At 41.6% G+C, this 22,197-nt stretch overlaps 1 protein-coding gene across 23 annotated transcripts in view; it reads left to right on the forward strand.

The window, feature by feature from the left end:
* NRXN1 (neurexin 1) overlaps nucleotides 1–22,197 on the forward strand; it is a 673,696-nt gene that overhangs the window by 604,731 nt on the left and 46,768 nt on the right. The window contains exon 1 of one of the 23 annotated variants that reach the window (XM_053937305.1): nucleotides 15,087–15,161. The exons of the other annotated variants lie outside the window; for them this stretch is intronic. Coding sequence (XP_053793280.1) covers nucleotides 15,129–15,161 — 33 coding nt within the window. The 5' untranslated portion in view covers nucleotides 15,087–15,128. Of the gene's footprint in view, nucleotides 1–15,086; nucleotides 15,162–22,197 lie in introns of those variants that run through there. 23 annotated transcript variants of the gene reach the window in all.

Raw genomic sequence — 22,197 nt, forward strand, 5'->3', positions numbered from 1 at the left:
ATTTCTTAATTTTTCCATATGTGCTTCCTTTGTATTTTTCATTAATTGGTGTATTTTTCATTAGTAGTTGTATACTTTTAGATTTTTTTCCTATTCTGAAAAATTGTGCTTGATTGCACTCTGTACCCTTCCTCCCTTTTGCTTAGCTTATTTAATCATTACTATTTCTTCCCCTTCAAACCTATTCCCCTTTTTGTTTTTCTGAAGTAACAACATTTCTCAAGCTGCCATTTCTCATTGCGCTTTAGCAGCATCCTTGCAACTGCTATATCCCCATGGGTCTGTTGTTCTCTTGCAGTAATAAAAGCCTTTTTTTTTTTTTTCCCCTTCCTGGGAACACTGAGATGACTGATTTCAGCAGTGAAACATTTCAAAGCAAGTTTCTAAGTCAGCATATGTAGAAGTGGGATACTCCTGCCAATGCTAGGAGTAGCTGTGCTTTTGAATGGATTCTTTTTCTATGGTGCATGCAAGTGTGGGTGCAGGAGGAGGCTTTATTGCTCTGGGCAGATCATGTGTGTCATGAACCAGTCCATACCAGCAGCCTGGCAGTGCCAGTGGAAATCTCTGCTCAGCTGGTGCTGAACCACTCACTCACCTAAGCCAAATGTCCAGCCTAGTTAGGCTGTTGATTTGGTGAGCCCTTCTGTGACTGTCAGGGAAAAGGAGGAAGGATCTCAGAGAGGTTTGGTGTGTGGCTTCCTGGTGAAAGTAAAATCATATGGAACCTGTCTTCTTCTGTATTTGTCCATATATTTCTGCTTTAAGAAGGTTTCCTATCTGCAGTACCATTTTTTTACCAAAAAACTATATAATCTCTTTCTTTCCTTCTTTCTTTTGTTTGCTTTTATTTATTTTACCTTGTTTAAAAAAAATACAGGAGGAAGGGGAGAAAGGGGTCAAGAACAGAAGAGTCTAAAAGCTTTTGAGTGAAAGCAAATATAAAATATTCACTTATTTAGAAGAATCACAAAGATAATCCTTTGTCTCACTGTAAATTTAGGGCTTTACATGAGTTTAGTCACCTGTCATAGAGGAACTAGATTTACTTAGAGCTTTTGTTTGGGGGAGGTGTTTTTTATTTAGTATATAAAAAAAAAAAACATCCCTCAAGGCTTCTAATTAGGGCAAGATGGAAAGGCATTGGGTGCAATTTCTTGTTGATGTCATAGGTGGAATGACATGTCTCAGACTTGGGACAGGTCAGCTAATTTTAGACTGTTGAGTCACCATTCATTCACTGGTGTACCCTGAAACAAAAACATGCTGTGGTCTTTGCAAAGCACGACGTAGTAATTGCCTCTGAGAAAGGTGCTTTCTTCTTTGTAGCAAAGAATGTGTTACACCTGTCAAATTTCAGCACAGGGACTGTAATTGGTTGAGATATTTCTTGGGTTTCAGCTGTGAAAGTGTTCATGAGAGGCCACTGCTTGTAAGAGGAAAAGATGCATGAACGGAACCCTGTGTGCCTCTATAAAATTACAATCTTTTTGCTTCTTAGACTGAAATAAGCCTATTTTGTAGGCTTTTGTGATAGGAATTTCTTTGGAGACCAGGATGTTTAACCACACATACAATTACTAGCTTCATACCTTTGCAAATAGCTCATCTTGTTCCTTACTGGTTTACAGTGCCTCTTGAACAACTCTCCTCCGATGGTCCGGCTATCAGGGAGTTTGGCTATTTCATTTTTGAAATGTTTCATTTCTGAATGTTGTATTCAGTGCTTCTAAAAGAACATTATTTTTGTCACAGAAGTTGCAGGTTTTCATGTAATAAACCAGCAATGACAGTCCTGTGGATTTGTGTAGCCCTTTCCCAACAGAAGACTTCTGATGTCAAAAAGGGCATGATTATTTTATCAGATGCTGGGTTTTATCTTCATAGCCTGTCCTTGTCAGAGGATAAATGATCTTGGAATGATCATCTTGTGCTTGAAAGGGCACAACTCCCACAAATTTATGAGGTCACTATCCTCAGTGTTGTCTCATTCATCAATCTCCATGAAATTATGGGAAGAAGTTTTCTGGCCAAAGTGGGTTGTGCCATTACCTCATCTTACTGCATGTCCTGACTGGAATCAAATTGCTGAGTATCTCCAGAACTTCTGGACCAAGCTGCATGCTCCCTTTGGAACTCAGTGTTTGTAGGGTCAGGGTCTTAATTGCTGGAATTAACTCTTCTAAAGGTACCTGGGAAGGGATGGTCTTAAATAAGCAGAAATTGTTCCCCTGAAGGCAAGAAGAGAGAGGAAGTTTATCTGCCAATACTTCCAAAAACAAAAGCCCTTAGTCAGAAGTTGCTTTCCTGGCTCTTTGTGTGAGCACGTGCTTGAGGCATCTGTGTGGAGTGATTTGCCAGTAGGCTTTTAGCCACAGTACGTTCTGTCAGGAAGGGCTCTGGGAGATAGAAAAATTGGGTATTTTCAAAGCAATTAATCAGAATAGGAAGAGGTTTTTATTAGTTCTGTGACATATTTGTTGGGATTGGAGAGCTGAGGAGAGGCTGGCAAACACTAGGCAGACGTCTCTAAGAAATGGTAAAAAGTGTTTTTGCAATCAATATAAGTTGTTTTAAAAATTTCATCCTTCAGTTCCCTCCTTGTTTCTAGCTACTAAACCCCATGAAAAAGACATATCATTATCCTCTGCTCCACCAGTTCAGACGTTCAGAGCCCTTGATAAATTAACAGACTGGTTATTGAGAAAAATAAAATTACAGTTCTGGATTGGATTTATGATTCTTATGCAAATGTAACTGCCACATTCTGTACAGAAAACACATTTACACATTTAAAAGCCTGAAAATAGCAATAATCCTGTTCAGGAGCTACTCCAGTTAATACTTCCCTATATAGATTTGAGTATTCATTAATAACTTCTGGATTGTTATTAGAATTGTTTTATTGTAACATGTAATTTGCTTGAACTGACTACGTTTTTTCTCAAAATGGTTTTAATTACAGAAATAAATGACAAAGCTTAGTGGAGATGCTTATACAACAGTGCAGTCATTTTCTGTGTGCCAACTGGAAACTCATTTTTAACAGATGGAATTTACCAGTCTGCAGAGAAGGAACACAAGGCCTTAAAACTTTATCCGTCTGAAAAAATATGAATATGGTGTCATAAATGCTATTTCTTCTTGGCTTGTGCAATATTAATCAATTATCTGTTACAGCTGTAGAAAAAATCCAAAGAGTTGTTCATTTTACTGAGGTTGCATTTTGCTATTAGGATCAATAATATGTGTCAACAAGATGTACCATTGTGGGTTAGAATAATGGTAAGACTCCAAATATTTCCTTTTATCTGTGGGGACTGAGACATTTACCATTCTTCCTTCTGGTGGTAGACAGGTGGACAGGGCTGTTGCAGATTATTTTGGCATTTTCTTCCTCTCTTTTTTCTGGGTTTTTTTTTTGTTTGTTTGTTTGTTTGGTTTGGTTTTGTTTTGGGTTTGTTTTGTTTTGTTTTTTTTTTTGTTTTTTTTTACTAGCATTCTGCCTGACTGTTCTTGTAGCTCTTATTTTCTTTATTAATCATTAGGTATAACCGTCTCCCAGATCAGAATCTGTGAGAATTCAGGATAAAGGCTGTAGGTAGCCACAAGATGAAGCCATGACTTCAGATGCAACCTACCAGGAATCGAAAAACCAGTATTTTGCTTCTAGTTGATGAGCTGGTTGATTGCAAGCCTTGTCTCTTCTTTTGAGACTCACTAATGAACAGCAGTAAAAATGTAGCCCAGGAGTAGCTCAGGAAGCAGAGGTGCCTTGATTAGGTATGACAGAAAGAAAGCAGGCATTGCTAGGATGGAGAAAATGAGGGTGTGGAGCTGGATGACCCTGTGGACTGGGGTAGGAGTAGAAAGATGAATTCATCAGGATCACGTGCAAAATCACACCCTTCAGAATAACAAAGTATTGAGCTGCAACTTAATTGCTCATCAGTTAGAAATGAAAGAGGAGCAAAAGCATGGGGAGTTCTAAATAACAACAGGATGAGTAAGCTGTGGTGGTGTAGCCATGGAAAACACAAATGTACGGCTGGCCCCTCTCAGGGGAGGGAGAACTGCCAAAGATCCTGTCCTACAAGATTAAAAAAAAGTCTATTTCTGCACCAGTCATCCACCCCAGCTTGATGTGGCGCTTGCAGCACACCAGCACTCTGCATCCACTGGAAATGTGTGTCTTTATCCTATTGTATTTCAGAAACACACAATAGTAAGATAGTAAGATAGTTACAAGATAATAAGATAGTAAGAAAGTAAGAATTGCTGAGAGTTTACATCCTGCTTGTCTGATATGATCTTGCTCACATTTCCATCTTCTACAAGAATGTGGCTTGTGCTGCATCCAGCTCTGGGGTCCCCAGCACAGGAAGGACATGGACCTGTTGGCATGAGTCCAGAGAAGGGACACTAAATTGATCAGAGGGATGGAGCAACTCTCCTACGAGGAAAGGCTGAGAGAGCTGGGATGGTTTGGCTGGGAAAGAAGGATTCAGGGTGATCTAACTGCAGCTTTCCTGTTCCAGGAGGGACACTACGAGATAAAGAGGGACTTTTTACAAAGGCATCTCGTGACAGGACAAGGGGAATTACTTCAAACTGAAAAAAGGAAGGCTTAGATCAGACATCTAGAAAAAGTTCTTTACTGTGAGGGTGGTGAGCCACTGGCACAGGTTGTCCAGAGAAGCTGAGGATGCTCCATCCCTGGAAGCATTCAAGGCCAGGTTGGGTGGAACTCTGAGCAACCTGGTCTAGTGAAAGGTGTCCCTGCCCACAGCAGAGGCTGGAACAAGATGATCTTTAAGGTCCCTTCCAACCCAAACCATTCTATGATTCTATGACAGTAATGACTAGAAATAAAAATAAATTAAGCAGTGAATGAACTTGAAAAGTGAACTGGTGTGGTTGGTTGGTAAAAAGGTCCTGTGCTGGTTGTGCTAAGGATGTAGTTGAGCCAAGAGGACTTCTCCACCTCTGCCTTCCTAGGAAGAGGAGTCTTGGAGAAGGTCTGCTCCAACTGCTTCTGCTTAGAGAAAATGATCCTACTGAGAGGCAGACCCAAACAAGAATGACCTGGCATGGCACTGGCAAAATATCTAAAGATTTTACAAATAACTAAACATTAGGCCAGTAACCTGTACTTAGAGACTTTTTTCCTAGTGGAATTTTGACTTTGAAGGGATGTTAAGCCTTTTCTATGGACCTGTTAGACCTCAGGCTCCTCAGAGCTGACCTTGTGCTTATACTTTGCACTAACAAAACATTTAGAAATAATGTCATAAATTAAATTAATTGGATCATAAGTCATGGACTCCACGGCAAAATAAGTTGAATGTGAAAATTTTATCAATTAGAAATGTACCGACTTTTGATTTTTTGTTATATATACACAAGCATTTGCATCTGTATCCTGTTTCAGTTTTTTTTCCTAAGCCTACTTCCATCCTTCCATGTCTTATTTATTTGATGGTTTATGCATTTGCTACAGAAATATTTTGTTAAATATTGAGAAGTTTCTGATTTAAACTTGACTGTGATTTGAGCTGTAAATATTTCTTATGGACCTAAAAGCTTAAATTTAACATTAGGCTGATTTTATTTATCTTTATTGTTTTAATGTTGTAGGGAGACCAAGCAAGGAGAGGCTTAGTTCATTAACAATGAATGAGGAAGTAGCACAGCTATGCTGTCAAGGAAATGAAAGTGCATATAAAATACATTCAGGACTTTTTAATTAAGGGGTTTACTCTGCATTGTCCTACTTTGTATTCTTTAGTCTTCTTTAAAGCACAGAAAACATTTTTGATCGACAAAGAATAATTATCCTGGTTGCTTTCAATTAAATAAGTATACACTTCTAAAATGCCAAAATCCACTCATTGTTTGAAAAAAAATGGGGGAGGGGGGTGGTAGATAACTCTCTGTAATCTGTGAATATATGAATATTGTGACAGACAGGATGTTCCTTGCTCTTTATTGTTAGAGTTAAGTGACAAATCCACGTCTACAGTGGCATGGAGAAGGGCACTTTTATGGCATCTGTGGAGCACCTGGCTTTGCTGCCCAAGGATGCTGCTGGTCCAGCAGAGCTTGTGGGTCCTCTCCACAAAGCTTCAGTGGAGAAATCTAAACCTGCTGGAGAGCCCTGAGGGAGGATAACAGAGTCCTTCCCTCCCTTCCTTTGAACAAAAAAAAAATCCCTTCCTGTGGCCATGGAGCTCTCCCTGGCTCAGGCAGAGGTGCCACCTCCAGCAGCCAGAGCTGCCTGACCTCCAGGGCTTAGCTGGGCAAAGCAGCTGTGAATTGTACTGCAGAGAAAAGGAGGAAAACCAGATTTGTATTAGGCTTGTTTTGATTCCGCTACTTAAAACTAATCTCCGGTAGCTTTTTTATTTTCTTGAAAGCTGCTTTGTACTGACTAGCCCTTGGTATTTGTCAGATTCTTTGTTTTCTCTGCATATTCCCTGCTGGCCTGCTCAGAAGCTCGTTAAATTATGAGGATTATTCAGAGCTGAACTGGATAATAAAATGGTCTATTGATTAGTAGACTTCTAATTAGTTGTCTCTTAGCATGGAAGAGAAATAAGATTTGATAGTAAACAAAGCAGAAAACAAATAGGGTGTTTCCAACATGCAGGATGCACATGCTTGTGTGTGGCCTCGTACATGAGTATTGTAATTTCCAGTTTATCATCACGAGCTTATTTCACTGCTTACAGAACTGTGACCTGCACAAGCAAACTCTCTGACAGATAATCAGACAAAAAATACAACTCAATTATTTTTTTTTTCTTCCAGTATGTACTGGAAGAATGACATCATGATAAGAAAAATGCTTTTGATTTTTTCATGTCTTGTCATAGTGAAATACGGCTAATTTGTGTCTTAACTGGGTTTGTAGTGATAGAAATGAATATAAATAGTGTGTCAGAGTTTTAGCTTGAATGGTGGACACCAGTAATTAGTGAAACCTTTCTAATTGCATCACATGCTTCCATACTGGTTCAATGTATAAAAATTACCTGTGGTCTTCTTTAAAAATGATGTGGATTGGTGTATTCCACCTTCAAAACAGATTCCCCAACAGTGCATGTTTTTAAGGCGTGTGTGCAGACCTACAAGCCTTGTGTAGGAGCAGAGCAGGGCTGACATCCTCTGCCCCTTCCTTCAGTCACACTGTCTGCCGAGGTGAGAGTGACACTGCTTGCAAAAGGGCTTCTCACTGAGCTTCCCAAAGAGGGAGGAAAGCAGAGGACAGACCATGGGATGTTTCAAAAAAATAAGGATTGAAATTCTGGCAGAATTGCAGCTGATTCCTGTAGGAAAGAGGGTTTTTCACCAGCCCTTTAATGCCTTTTCCATGAGCCACAAAACTCTTGTGAATTTCTATGGACTCTGCATGCTTGCCTTGCTTGGGAGGGGGGAGAGTTTTGGTTTTGGTTTTTTTTTTTTTTTCCTAATCGCTTTCTTTAAATGCAATTCACTTCAGACAAAAAAACCAACTATTTACCCACACCTCCCCCCAACTCTGTGTAGTTCTTGCCTACTGCAAAATGGCTGATGATGTATTTACAAGCCTTTTAGAGAAAAGAGTAGCTGATTAAAGTGTGAAAATCATTTAAGTCTCATGAAGTGTTCAAATTCCAGTTTCGTTGAGGATGGTTTTGTTTTGTTTTGTTAGACCTGTTCAGGTACCAGGGGCTCAGTTTCATGTTGTTATGCCCTTTTAGAGAATATGAGTTTCTCATTCAGAAGTCAAGTATTTCCTATTGCTTTTGTCCCAGTTCTGTCTGCGGGTCGAGCTGACTGTGGTGTAGTTTGCATGGCTCTCCTGGTTTTCCTCCCTGGTAAAAACCCTTCCCTTTTAAACCTGGCTGCTGGGAGAGAGGCAGGTGAGCAGCCCTCTGCTTTTTAAAGGCAAGTAGTCTTGTCAGCCCATCAGTCTCCTCATTTCCCATCACCTGGAGGTTGATGTCATAGCAAGATATTCTCTCCAAAAGGTGAATTTCTTCATTAGTTTCACGGTCTTCCTCTAGGCCTGTAATTAGAGCCCTCCTGATAACCAGCACACAGCTGCACCCATTAATTAGCTCTTCATTTGAAGATTTCTCTCTCTCTCGGTGTTCCCATCCTTGTCAGCTTACAGCAGGTTCAGCTGCCTCCAGCCATTCTTTGACTCCATTACCCACGTCAGGCATGGCAGCCACAGGATCAAGGAAGCCCCGAGCCCCACTGTGACCAGGGGAGAGCCACCCTCCTCTCAGCAAGGCAGAACAGCCAACATCACACCACGTGTGCTTTTGTGAGCGTCTGTGCAGGTATCCCACAGCTGCTTTAGTTTGCCGTGGAGCACCCAAAAGGGACATGGCTCAGGCTCTGCTGTTTACCTGATGGAGCAATCAAAACATCTGAATAAAGCAGACACCCAGTCTCTGAGGGCTTCTCCACGTTAGGGGATAATGGAAGCACTCACTCACAGCCAAAGAAATTATTTATTAGGATATGAAACCTTTAATTTAAAAGGAAGGCTTCACGTTGTCTTTTTTTTTCCCCTTACACTCCCACTCTGCAAAATGTAGCGAGGCCAAAATTTAATGCATTTGCACATCTCTTTCTGAGCTATGTGGGTGCCTCTCAAAAGGTATGATTTTGAAGTAGAACAAACAATATATTCGTAGCAATCTTCCTTGAACCAATGAGGTTTTAGAAACCCAAAGATCCAGATCAATCAAACCCTGTATATTACATTCTCCACTCTGCTGGGTTTAGATTTAAACTCTTTTATAGATGTTGAAATTGCAAGAAGGATTCCCCAGCTGCTAAAAATGGCTCTGATGGAGCAGGACAAAATTACATCTGGAGAAAATACACTGGAAACTGAGACTTCATCTTTCTTTCTATCTGCTCTCCTAACTACAGGTACAGCCAGTTTGTCTTACAGTATGGATTTCATCATCCTGTATACATTTTGGTGTAGGTAGTTGGCCCTGTTATCTGTACAGGAGGCTGACACAAGGGGATAAAACCTTTCCTGACCCTGCCAAAGGTGATGAGAGAATCTAAAAATTTGTGAAATACGCACTCATATTGAAACATCAAATGTTGACAGAAGTATGAAATGGTATAAATAGCTTTATTGTTTACAGCATATCCTTGACCACAGTTGCTCCCAGCTTATTTATTTGTGCACACACAGATGTGCTTTATGTGCCCAGGAGGAAAGAGCACAAAGACTTTCATTTTTAATTCTTTCCCTTGTTCTTATTTGGGGGAAGAAAACGTGATCTCTGACATGCTCTCTCCCAACAAAGAGCAAAAGGCAGATGTGGGCCTCTCTCTTCAGATACCACTTCCTCCTCAGCTTCTCTTTTCATGTTTACAACTTCATGTGCTTCTCCTGCAAAGCACACATTGTTGGTGTGCTGCTGCATGTACTGGAGTTCATTCTCCTCTCTTCTCTGGATCCTGTTGCTGTTTGCAGGAAGAGAAAACCTTTAGGTAATTTAAAAGTTTTCTCTTAGCTGTGCCAAGCTTGACCCTGTCTCTCAGGCTGACACTGCTGAGCCTCTGGAGATCTTTCAGGTTCCCTAATAAACTCCTGTGCCTGAACTGACACTCACTGAAATGAGAACAACACCTGTACCATCACCAAAACAACAAATCAAAGAGATTTGTTGACATAGAGATTGTCAACAATCCATTGTTGCTCTGTGGTTCCTTTGTCCCCCTACAAAAAAGAAGTAGGGGCTTCCCATGTGAATCCCTTGTGGGGATTTAGGGCTCATTGATTTAGGACTTTGTGACCTGTACAGAGGGGCACTTGCTGCAGAAAGCAGGGCAGATGATGTATTTACAAGCCTTTTAGACAGTGGACACTCGTGCAAGTAAGGCAGCCTCAATAGTTCCCAGACTGAAACAGGGGGGTAAAATCCCTTTTCCCAGCCAGAACGTCATAGCAAGGGTGAATACACTCTACATGTGACACCTGACATCCTTTGTGTAGCTACAGGGGCAAAATGGAACCTTGTGAATAGTTAGACACTGTAATTCTGGATTCTTTTTAATTAGAAAATCATGGGTACCATACCTGAAATTTTCAGAATGCTGCTCTGGGTTTCCCTTATCTGTGATTATTTTTTTTCCCCACAGAAAAAGTATCATACATTGTTTCTTTGTGTCTGCTTTTGTGGCAGTCAAGGAGAAAAATTTCATCCTCTTTGTCCTACAGGCATTTAGCTTCAAACATGCTGCAACAAATGTTTGATTTTGCCATTTCAAGAATAGAGGTTTGCAGTTGTTCACTCTTAATCATCCTTGGAAAAGATTTTGATACAAAGACATGGCTTCTTTCCCCTTCCTACATCTGTATCTGTGTATCTTCCCATGCAATTTGTCCCCTCCATCCTAGAAAAGGCACTGAGTACTTATGACTAAACCAGATAGGTGCGAGCAATCAAGTAGTGCTAATATTTGCATGAGTAAGAAACACCATTTATGAAGACAATTGAGACAAAATAAAGGTGCTCTGTGTAATTAGGATAATAGCTGCATGTCATCATTTTCCCTCTGTATTATTATGACACTCTTGATTAACCAGGTGTAGAAGGATTTGGAAAGGCCAGGAAAAAAAAAATATTAGGGAATAGCAGTAGGAGGTAAGATGAAGCAGAGAAATGACAATATACGTGTGCCCAGAAAAAAAAAAAAAAAGAGTACATTTAATCTGTTTCTTGACAGTATAGAACTGGGAACTACAGTCTGATGGCAGCTGTTAGTTCCAAACAGGTAGGATTGATCTAAATTATAGTTTCTTGAGAGAGTAATTTTTTTTCCCAGTGGCAGTTTGTCTGCTTCCATTTGCTTAAAGAAGGAGGAGGATCCTTTTAAGCAGTGGAGGGCAGTTCTCTTGAATATTTTCATCACTACTGAGCTTGTTTTCCTGTGATCCATGGGAATGGAGGCGTCTGCAAGCCAGCCTGATGGGTGCAGCCTGGCTGACAGCATGATGGGAGAGTTCAGAGCTCTGGGAAGGAGATGACAGACTTCCTGCCAGAAGGGGGTAATTTTGTCACAGGTGCAAGTACACTAAGTGTCACAGAGATGACACAGAGTGCTGACACTGATGCTCATTTCCTAGAGCTCGGTGGTTTAGCAGGGTGGACTACTGCAGGAGTCTCCAGGGGTAAAGTGAAGATGTCACACTGATGAAATCCCAAATACTGTCCCAGTTCTCCCATGAAAACTGTTAAGGCTTCCTCCTCAATACCAGCTCTCTCTGGATAGAAATGACTTTGTGCACAAGTAATTACAAAAATCTCACTCAGCAAACCCACAGACACCTCAAAGCTGTTGAATATGTTTCCTAAGGACAATATTGAGGGGTTTGCAGGGGACAGGGCATCAGTGGAGGCCCACCTTGGCCATAAGAGTGACGTGACTCCCAAGTTGAAGTGGCAATTTAATCCCTAAGGATGCACAGACATTTATATTTAAAACTCACATAACTTTCACATTCATTAAGCACATTTGAAGTGGTGGATAGTATATAAAATGTCTCATTCTTATCTCAAGCAGCTTAATTTGTGCTTGCCCTTAGGCTGAAGTGTAAGAACTGAAGGCTTCCACCTGTGTCTGAATTGCATATGCAAATTTTTTTGATCAAATGGTATCAAAAAAGACAATATAAAATAACTGGGGGTTTTTTTGCTCTTGAGTAGATATTCTTCCTAGATAAATTACAATCATTTTTAAAAACTGCCTGTTCAGTGCACTAGCAAGGATTTTAATGATGATTGGTCTGTATAGTTCCTGTTTAGTTCATGAAATATGTAGCATATTTAGATCTAAATCAAATCACAAGTTTGGCTTCTTCTGTTCTCAGTTGTGTATGGTGGGTTTAGCATAATTTTTTTGTCTATGTTTTTCAAGCATAATGCTGTTTCTGCATTTTAGTTAACTATAGAGATTTGTCTTTGTGATATTTACTACAGTGTCCCTTGATGTGAAATATCACATCCAACTCATTTCCTATCCCTCACTGCATTGACAAGCAAATTTTCAAGTGATATTTTATATATATTTGGCAAAATTTCTATTCAGCAAAACTCTCACGCACAACTCTGAGAGTGTGTAGTCAAGCAAATTCAGGTTCATTGCTTTTTTTGCATTTAGGTTTTTTTTTTTTTTTTTTTTTTGTATATTTGGACTTGATTCAACAAAGCACTCAGGAATTTACTTAAATGCAAAGTTGCAAGTACTCAAGTGTAAAGTCAGATCATTTCTAACTGCTTTGCCACACTAAGTGCCTTCACATCCTCTGGGTAAGATTTATCCCAGCCACACTGTCTATTGTATTTTCACATGGCACCATAGCCCATCATACATGACACACAGAAAAACAGCTCGGTTAAGTGGAGGGTTGTTCTCCAACAGAAGGAATTCTCTTCCAAGCTGTTTTTTTGCTGGACAGCCAGAATCTGTAGGATATGACTTTCTGACCTAGCACAGCTCACAGCAAGCTGTGCTCTGCAGCATTTCCCCCTGGCACTTCAAGGCAAGGCATCTCAAACAGCATTTCATCCTCACAGACATCTGCTCAGTGTTTGAGAGGAGTTGGGATCTGCCATCCATCTTTACACCATTCCTTTTATTGCTGCGTTACTTAGTGCCCTGAATAACAGGACATATGACAGTCCATTGCTGTTAATGGTGTTATTGTAGAATCACACTTCTGAAAAATACTGCCTCAAGCAAAATATTAGAGATAATTTATTACTGTCTTTCAGGAAGGCACATGCCGGGGTTAATGAAAGTTTGACTTGGTGAACATGAAAGGACCACATTGTTTGATCTGCTTGAAATGGTATTTATTAGATTTATTTAGGTAATTTAGCTAATTTATTTAGATCATTTTCTTAAATAAAAATAGGAGGTGTTTTTCTTATTCGTTTTGCCCCCCAAATGAACTCCTTTGGTTGAGGACACAACCCCGACAGGAGTTGTCGTCAGGCAACCCAGGGAAATGAGTGCTGATGCCAGAGGGCAGGGAGAGCACAGCTGCTGACCGTGGGCATTGCCCTTCCTGTCCTCTCTGCTGGTCCCTGAGCAGGGAGGGGCAAACAAGGCTTGAGGGTTTGACCATTCCCACAAAACACTGGACAAGGAAACACGTAATTATGGCCTGGTGGTGTCCTCTGCCATCTTCCAAAAGGGGAAAGGTGCTGAGTCAAGGTTAGGGATTTCTAGGGTGCTCTCAAAGGGTCAGGAACTGCTCTGAATGAAAAAGCTGAGAGATTTCCAACTGTGAGAGCTGTCAAAATACAATGTGCAGCTCCAGCTTTTAATTTTGCTAGCCCACGCTTAGAAAACAATGTGTGGAACAAGAGAGCACAGCGCTTTCTGCTCCATCCACCAGCACACTGCCTTAAAGTTCGCCAGCTTTAGGGCCAGGAGTCAGGCTCCAGCATAAGGCAAGTGCAAGAGCCTCAGGGCAATGACTTTCCTCTAATTAGCACCACGTGGCACAGACAGACATTTAACAAATAGGAATGCCACTTCCAACAAGCAGTGCAGTGTTTCTTTCAGCATGAACTCTTTTGGTTGTGAGTGAGATGCAGCCAAATGAATGTAGCTGGAGAGCCCCCGTGTCCAGCAGGCAGCCCTGCTGCTGTCCCTGGGCTGTTATTTTTCAATTCACCAGGAAAAGAACACAGTAGACACCTATTACACACACTTATAATTTAATAACTGAACGTTAAAAATCTAGGCACACTATGCAAATTAAGTGAGCCACACAACCTCTGGTCGAACCTGGCTCTGTTTAGAGGAGGGAGATGGTTTTTTTTTATGCAGAGTAGATCTTTCCAATCCATTTCAATTTATTTCTCATGAAGAATGGTATCAAGACACTGCCCATCAGCTTTGCTTTACTGCCACGTGCTTTGGCCATTAGCAGTAACAAGCAGACCTGTCGTTTATCAAACGGTGTTGCAAGTTCAATATCCCTTTTGAAAAAGGCAACACGCTGCCACTGAAATGGCAGTGAGGGTATGTCAGGGCAAGTCTGTATCATCTCCGAGCTCCTGTCAGGGGAAATGCAAAGTTGGTATCACCTGACATTTTTGTATCTCGCTTGTCTTTTTTCCTCAGCATAGACATTCATTATTCAAAGTAGATTTGAGGGCTTCTGTAAAAGCCAAAAGGTGGGTGCTTGCTATGCTACAACTGTTGGGATTCATGAAAACTATCGAGACAAAAAAAAAAAAAAAAAAAAAAAAGAAAAAAAAAAAAGGAAAAATTCTCCCTGGGCCAAATGAAATAGAAATGGTGTTGCTGTAAAAGGAGCCTGTTGGCTACGACGCTGTGGCTGGATTTTGGGGGATTGGTGACTAGCTTGACAAACCTGTTCTCAGCAGTTGCCGCTGCAGCAGCTGTGCAGCGCTGGGCTCTGTGCGCGGCCAGGGGGAGGGCAGATGTGCTTGCCGGGCTTCCACGCGGCATCCCGGCCGCGCCGCGCCCGCTTCCAAGTGGGAAACGCCGCGGTGGGGCGAGGGGCGGCTCCAGCACGAAGGATTATTTCTGCGGGTTTTTTTGTTTGTTTGTTCGTTTGGGTTTTTTTTTTTTTTTTTTTTTTGTTTTGTTTTGTTTTGTTTTTAAAGCAGTAACGCCGTGCCGGGGCTCGGTGTCGCACCGCTACCTGCGGGTGCTGCGGGCGACGCGCCGCTCCTCCCTCCGCCGCATCCCGGCGCATCCCGGCGCACGCCGCTCCTCCGCCTCCCGCTCCGCGCGGCTCCGCAGCGCCGTGCGGCGTCCCCGGTGTCCCCGCGGCGGCGGCGGGCGCGGCCGGGGGCGGGCGGAGCGCCGGGCACTGATAGGCCGGGCGGATGCGCAGGCAATTTATCATCCCCGGCTCCCGCGGAGGCAGGCAGCGCGCCTGTCACCAGTATTGATTTCAGAGGATGGACTAAATTTCCTAGGATTTCCATTAAGAATTAAGCGGGGAGGAGGAGGGGAAGAGGGGGGGGGGGGTGTGGGGTGGGAGAGAAAGGAAGGGAAGGAAGGGGAAAAAAAAAAAAAAAAAAAAAAAAGCCGTAAGCACGCAGGGTAGCCAGGCAGACATGGATATGAGATGGCACTGTGAAAACTCGCAGGTAGCTTCTTCTCTCACAGCCGATGCAGCGCACAGGCGAAGCACTGCCGCATGCAGGGTTTAAGATACCTTCAGGCTGACAGCAAGGAGGAGAAAGAAAAAAAAAAAAAAAAAAAAGAACCAAAAAAAAAAAAACAAACCAAAAAAAGGCATTTGCACCGATTTATTGAATATTACTTTTTTTTAAAGCTAAAAAAAAAATTAGAATATGTCTCCTTGGAGATTTCATGTCACTAATATTAAGATCAAATTTTTGCACGATATCTGTTATAAATCTAGAAAAGCTTCTAAATTGTATTTTTTTTTTCTTTTCTGCTCCAAGAAAATAACGCTTTGATACCCAGAGCATGGATGCTGTGTTTTTTTAATTTTTCTCGTCTGTTTTTTCTTAAACAATAGGCTTTTTTTCTTTTTTTTTCTTTTTTTTTTTTTTTCTTTTTGAGCATGTTTGCTACAAATAAGTCTAAAAAGGAAAGGAAAATCGAGAAGAATCAAATAAAAGCATGAATAAAATCTGCTTCAAATAGTTGCCAGGCTGCTTTCTTTTTAACAATCTAGCAATTATTTTGGCTTAAATTATGCTTAAACCCTGACCATGCATGGTTTTCATCTTGGCTTAGAATATGTGTGTACGTGTGTGTGTATGTACGTGTGTACTTGTTTTGATTTGATTTTTTTGCAGTGAGCATTTGCACAACGGGAATTCCTGTGAGTTATATGCATGCTTTGATAAGAAAAATTGCATCTCAATGAATGACTGTATCTGATGGACTAAAATGTGGTGATATATAATGCAAAGTAGCTTCATTTTTAAAAGAGTTGCTTCTAATCTTTTGGGGGAGGGTAAATCGCTGCATGCTTATGACAATGAAAGTGTTTGTGTATTTTCTCAAAGGTTGATTGTTTATTTGCTTGTTTCTAACTCGAAGAGCCGGGTGTTTCCTTTTACTTATTTATTTGTTTGTTTTTCAAATAACAAACCTGCAAGGCACCTGATTTAAAAAGCACGGGCTACAAAGCATTCCCTGTTACCTGAAAACGGGCAGAAGGGTGTGTGTTTGTGTGAGAGAGCCCAGCTCCTCTGGGGAGGTTGGTGATCTTTTCAGCTCCTTATTCTCCCCAAGAAGAGTTAAAATGCTGTGGCTGTCTGGCGCCTGCGTGCTCCATGGGAATTCTGCTGGCAAAGCCAGGGCTGGCATCAGGTGCGACAGGTGTATCGTGATAGTGGAGAAAGGCAAAGGTGCGCGTGACGGTTGCCAAAAGAGGTTAAAGGGTTTTTAAAGCAAGGAATCAGCAGCTTCCACCTGTACAAGAAATCTCATTTTCCCCCAGTAGCTGGAAAGGCAAGGGGGAAAGCTTTTTTTTTTTGGTGCGCTTGTTTTGTTCCACATGAGTCAGAGGATAATAAAGCAGGAGAGACGGTTCAATTTTATTCTGGTTTACAGGTTATAACTGTGTGTTGAGAGAGAAGTTATAGTTTTGGAGGCTTTTTTCATGATTGTGAAAAGGCTGAACTGGATCCAAACTATCTGACTTCATTCATTGCTGCAGTTGTGGGGCTGAGCATCAAACCTTCTTTCCTCTGGCATGCAGGGTGCATTGTGTAATGCTGTTTGCAGTTGCTAGCTGGGCTTCCTCACAGTTCTGCCATTAAGCCTTTTCGGGTTTTTTATTGTATTTATTTAAATCACTTGATGTGCCATTCTGTACAGCAGCTCTTCTCTTACTGCTCTGGGCTAATCAATACCTGATTTTGCTCTTCCCATAGCAGCTTACCCCAGGGAAAAAAAAAAAATTGGGTGGTTGTAACCATACCAAATGGCTCTGGCCTGTTGGTATCTTAGGCCACTCCTCAAATTCAGGCTGAAAACTTTGTGAATTGAGTTTACCATTCCCAGCTCTCTTCCTAATAATCCTCCACATCACCTAGGCATGATATATAATTTGACACAGCTGACAGCATCCACTTAGGAGAAGCTTAGGGCTGAGCCAGAATGGAAATTGAATTGCATCTCAACTCCCTAATATTAATGATCCTTCCAGGTCAGCAGAGGAGTAATTGCCAGGGCAGCCTGAGGAATTGTCCATTAAACCTGCCTAGATGGCAGCTCACCTGTGGAGAGATGCATCTAGATGGCGTGTACAAAATGAATTCCATTTGCTTAATATGAGGTCTGCTGGACTTATGAATATCTCAAAAGCCAACATGTGGTCTCGAGTTTAATACCAAGTAATTTTCCTGGTATTTTAAGATTGCTTATAACTAATGCTTAGCCAAATTGTCTTAGATGTGTCTGAAAAAGAAAATTCACAGAAAAATCTGGTTGGTGGTTGTATCTTGAAGGTCAAGTCTGTATTTCTGTAAAGGTGTAGCTTGATCTAAAGCCTTGTGGCATGAAGCAAGAGAAGAAAAGTTCAGGTTGTCCATGTTCTTTAGTCCTTGAGGTAGCTGTGCATTTAGAATAGCCCATTAATCAGTCCAAGTTGGTATACACAACCTGATTAGGTGGGCAGCTGGACCTCTAAATCCCAAATCAATATTCAACAGGAATTCAGAGGAGACAAACAGCCTAAGGACAATGTTTAGAAACTCAAATGTGCTTTATGTCTTGGTGTAATGCTGATTTAGCAAGAAATCCCAGTCACAGTGCGAGAGGATTTATTTTTTGACCTTGTGCATATGAGATGACAGAGAAAGTTAAGAGTTGTCAGCACGGCTTTACTGCAAGGGAGAAATGCAGAGGGGGTTCAACCATCCTCTGTTGCCATTACAGAAGGTACCCACGTGGAGCAGCAGAGAACAGAGGTGCACAGAGCAGACCAGAATACAGATACTTCAGACTGAAAATCACATTCTTCTGAACTTGCCTCTGTGCCAGGTCGATGATTTAACTGAAGCACCATAGTCTGCAGACACAAATGGGGGAACAGTGCTGCAATCCAAGTGGGATATATCCTCCAGGAAATCTGTTTCTCTGTCCTCTCTCTCATCACAGCTACTGAAAACCATGGTGGGTTTTTCTTTCAACAGCCATGTCAACCACAGCAGCTCCATGTAGTAAAAGGATTTCTGACTGCTGACACCCTTCTGCCACGGGTCACCTGTTGCCACTGCTTAGAGGAGTTGTTTCCTCTCCTCAGAGCTCCTTCACACTGGAGATGGTGTCATAGCTTGGCTGGGTTGTGTGTACATACACACGAGAAAGCCTTTCTGAGCCTTTCAGATAAAGAGTTGAAGAAATTCAGTCTTAGCCAAGGAGAAGCTTGACAGACAGAACTTGTTGGTGAAGAGTAAACGATTTTCATGCTTCTTGGTTGACATGTTCAGTAGCTTGAAATATTTTATAATTATTTTTAGTTGTGTGTATTGCTACAAAGTTTAGTTTGTATTTGTTTCATGCTGCTAAATTTTATGAATTAGCTGTTTTTAGCAACTAATTGATCATCTTATCTGACACAAAAATTAATTTGACACTTGTTTTGCACATTCAGCCAGTGGTGACTTTTAATTTCTGGATTTATTTCTCTCTCTGTTTTTTTTATGTTTCTGATATGTTTTTTCAATCCATAGAGTGTTTTGCCCTGTTCTTGCAAGTTGTTCTGACCAGCAGATCCAGAAGAAGTCTGATAAAGTCATGAGAAGTTCCTCTTGTGGGGTAGCTTGTATGATTACAGTCTTTTGCTATGCTTTTCCACACTGTTTTTCTCTTTTTGTCTATATCTGAACCAAACTTCATTTTTTGCCAGCGGGGTGCATAATTAGATTTAGCTATATAATCACATGGCATTAATAAGGGCTAATCCCTTCTTCTCAGATCTTATCTTTCAATCCCTTTTGGGTGAAACTTCAGGTAATGCCTCCAATCGAAGCACCAGATCGAGATGAGACAGAGTAGGGGCCAAGGGCAAAACTTAGACACAGCAGCTATTTGAAACAATGTGGGGTACATCAGGAGGCAGCCAACAAAACCCTTGCAGTTCCTCTGAAAAAGTAGCTGTTGGGACTGCTTCTGTGCATTTGACTGCATTACTAGAGAATGGTAGTTCTAGAGAATGCCCTTCTCTACTAAAGAAGGGGGAAAAAATGTGTGCAACCTCTAAAAAAAAGGTGGAAAGATAAGGATTAGAAAGTGCGGTCTGTACGTGCAGGAAATCTGAGCATTGTGGACACTTCAGTCAGCCCTGTGCTGCAGTTTGGCTAGGTTTCCAGAAAAGGTGGATTAAGGTGAAATTCTACCATCCCTGAGGTCAATGGAAATGCTGTCAGTGACTTCACTGTCACTGACATTCCACCCCTGGCAGAAGTTCCAACAGCACAGAGTGTGACGTCTAAGTATGTAAGGACATATGAATTGATTTCTAAACCCAGCTATCTTGGATGATTGTTCCTTAAAGTAAATCAGAAGTTAAATGGGAAATGAGCAAGATGGCATTTGCACCAGAATGATTCATTTTAAATTCCATCCCACGAGCGAAATGATTCCTTGCCAGTGAAGACCTGGGAAGTTTTCAGGTGATGAGGCATTTCTCACGCTGAGAGTCTGTAATGTCCAGGACCTTGGAACACCTTCTGGTTTGAGCCTGGCCATATGTTTCTGGCACAAATCCAGAAATGAATGTAGTAAGCTGTGGACTTTAGCACAGAGTAAATTGCATTTCTTGGCTCCAATAATGTTAGTGCCTTCTTCGCTGGTTTCTCTAAATTGGCTGTGGTATGGCTGCAAGCCAATACTAAATCACATGAAGACTTAAATTATTTTCCTTAAGTTTTCACAAGTTTTGTATTTTTCTTTCCTTTTAGTTCCTTTGATTTCTCTTATTCCCTTTCCTATCTATTTCAAAATTCCCATGCTAGATCACTCTCATTGTGAAGACTAATATATATGCTGTTATTGTATTTTTTCCATACTGGAGGCTAAGGAGAATGCCTTGCTTTTCTGTGGTAGTTTTTAGTGCTGCTCCACCCTAGCCATTCAGGAGTTTTGTTGGAATTTCATTTTTTTTTCTTTTTCAGTGGGGTTATTTGAACTGTTAAGCAAATGCATTAGGTTAGCAAAGCTGTTGAGCAAGTTTATTGAGAAAAAGGGTGATTAGAGTGTCTGGAGCTGTGTGTAAGCACTGTGACTGCTACCAATTTTTACTGCTCCCTCTAAGCAGAATGTACACCTGGGGCACAACTGCACTGAAGAGGTGGAGTTTTGGTTTTCACCTCTTTTATCATGCATGACCAAAAGCTCTTTAAGAAAGCAGTTGCACAGAGACTACACATACAAATATACATTGTTTGTGTAGGGTATGTTGTACAGTAGAAGCAAAAAATGAAGTTCATATGGAATTTGGGAGCAAAGTGTGGTTTTGATTTCCTAATTGGTGTTAGAATTGCTTAATAAAAGGGATATGGCAGTGAATGAAAAGTCACAGTTTTGCTTTACAATAACACAGGTATATTCGATACCGACTTTGGTATTATGTGTCAGTAATGCACCAAAGTTGGGGAAGCTGAGGAATGAATACATGGACAAAGTACAAACCTCTGCCACATTTTAGAGCCGTGAGGTGGCAGCAAGGAAGGGATGGGAGGTCACCCAGCCAAAATCAGAGCAGGCCAGTAAAAATATCCCTTCCTTGCAGTGAGCTGCGCTGCCAAACGCAAATCTGTTCTGTGAGGTTGGTGTCAACGTCAGCCGCCGTATCCTGGGGAAGCTCACTTCCCCTGGCCCATGCCAGCTTCACAGAGGTTTGCAAAGCCAAGCTGAGCAGTGCAGCTTGTGATTTCCTAGAGGATGTCCATCTGCCCCGAACAGCCTGAGCAGCCCCGGGCCCCCGCCGACAACTGCGCCGGCGGAACTGCCGCGTCCCGCGTGAGCAGCGCTGCCCGGCCAGCAGTGCCAGGAATAACTCTCCTCTTTGTCCTAGGCATAATGCTAGGGTGCTACACCCTTATTCCTCTTCATGCTTAAGCCCGAGAAACATAGTTTGGGTCTTTGGAACGGGTTTAAACTCAGTCTGGAGCAGTGGGAATCCCCTTTCGGGGCGTTTTCAGGGCATGTTGAATGATGGTTGCCTTCTGCGTTTTTGGTTAGGAAGAGACTTTACAGGAGAGTGTTTCTGTTACTTCTCTTTCTATGTATTTTTAGTCATTCTAACTAACTTGACAGACAGTAGGATGTTTCTGCTAAATCTTGCCGGGGTCAGGGTTCGTGAAACAGCTAAGAGAAAATCAGCATAAATTGTTTTTTTTTCTGCCAGTACTAGGTTGCCAGATGCACCATTTTTACCTAGAGGCATGAACAAAGGCTCCAGTTTTTCCATAAGCTACATTGACCACTGTCAACTTTACCAGCCCTGAATCTTCCCTTTGCAGCTTTACCTGTGCAGCAAATTTCTATTGCTACAGATTTCCCCTTTCTAGTGGGGATATCTAGGGAATAAAGCAAGTAAAGTGGTAGCAGAGACATCTGAAAAGGCTGCAAGGGTGACCTTTGCAAAATACTCCTTCAGGGTTACTGGGGAGGACGTGTGTCATTCAAGTCTCACTGGTTTTGTGCACCAGACAGTTACAAAGGAAATAATAGCAACTTTTAAGCTCATATGAATGCATCTGTCACTTTGTCTAATCTTTGCTTTCTGGCAGCCTAAAATAGGTGACTGAGATGGTAACCTGGTCCTGAAAAAGACCAAGACAATTTTCTTGTGTCCAAACCCTCTGTACTATCTGTTCCCCATTGCTATTTAGGTGACTTACGTGAACCAGGAATGAGCAGCAGCTTTCATGACAGTGGGAACATTCTTCCAGCGTGCAGCCACTGCAGGATAAGGAGCTCTGGCAGCTGATCTGTGACCCCTGCTCCTGCCTTGCATTGTGCTGAGACTGACTGGACTGCTCTAGTAGACTTTTACTCTTTTTATAGCCAGGTATCCAGATGGCTTCAAGGATTTAAGTCAGCTTTTCAACTTCAGGTATTGCTGTACTTGGACATAGGAAAAATGAAAGTAACCTGAGTAAATAATCTAAAAATATAGTGGGGAAGTGACTA

Source organism: Vidua chalybeata, chromosome 3 (genome assembly GCF_026979565.1).
Source record: "Vidua chalybeata isolate OUT-0048 chromosome 3, bVidCha1 merged haplotype, whole genome shotgun sequence".
Classification (NCBI taxonomy): Eukaryota; Metazoa; Chordata; class Aves; order Passeriformes; family Viduidae; genus Vidua; species Vidua chalybeata.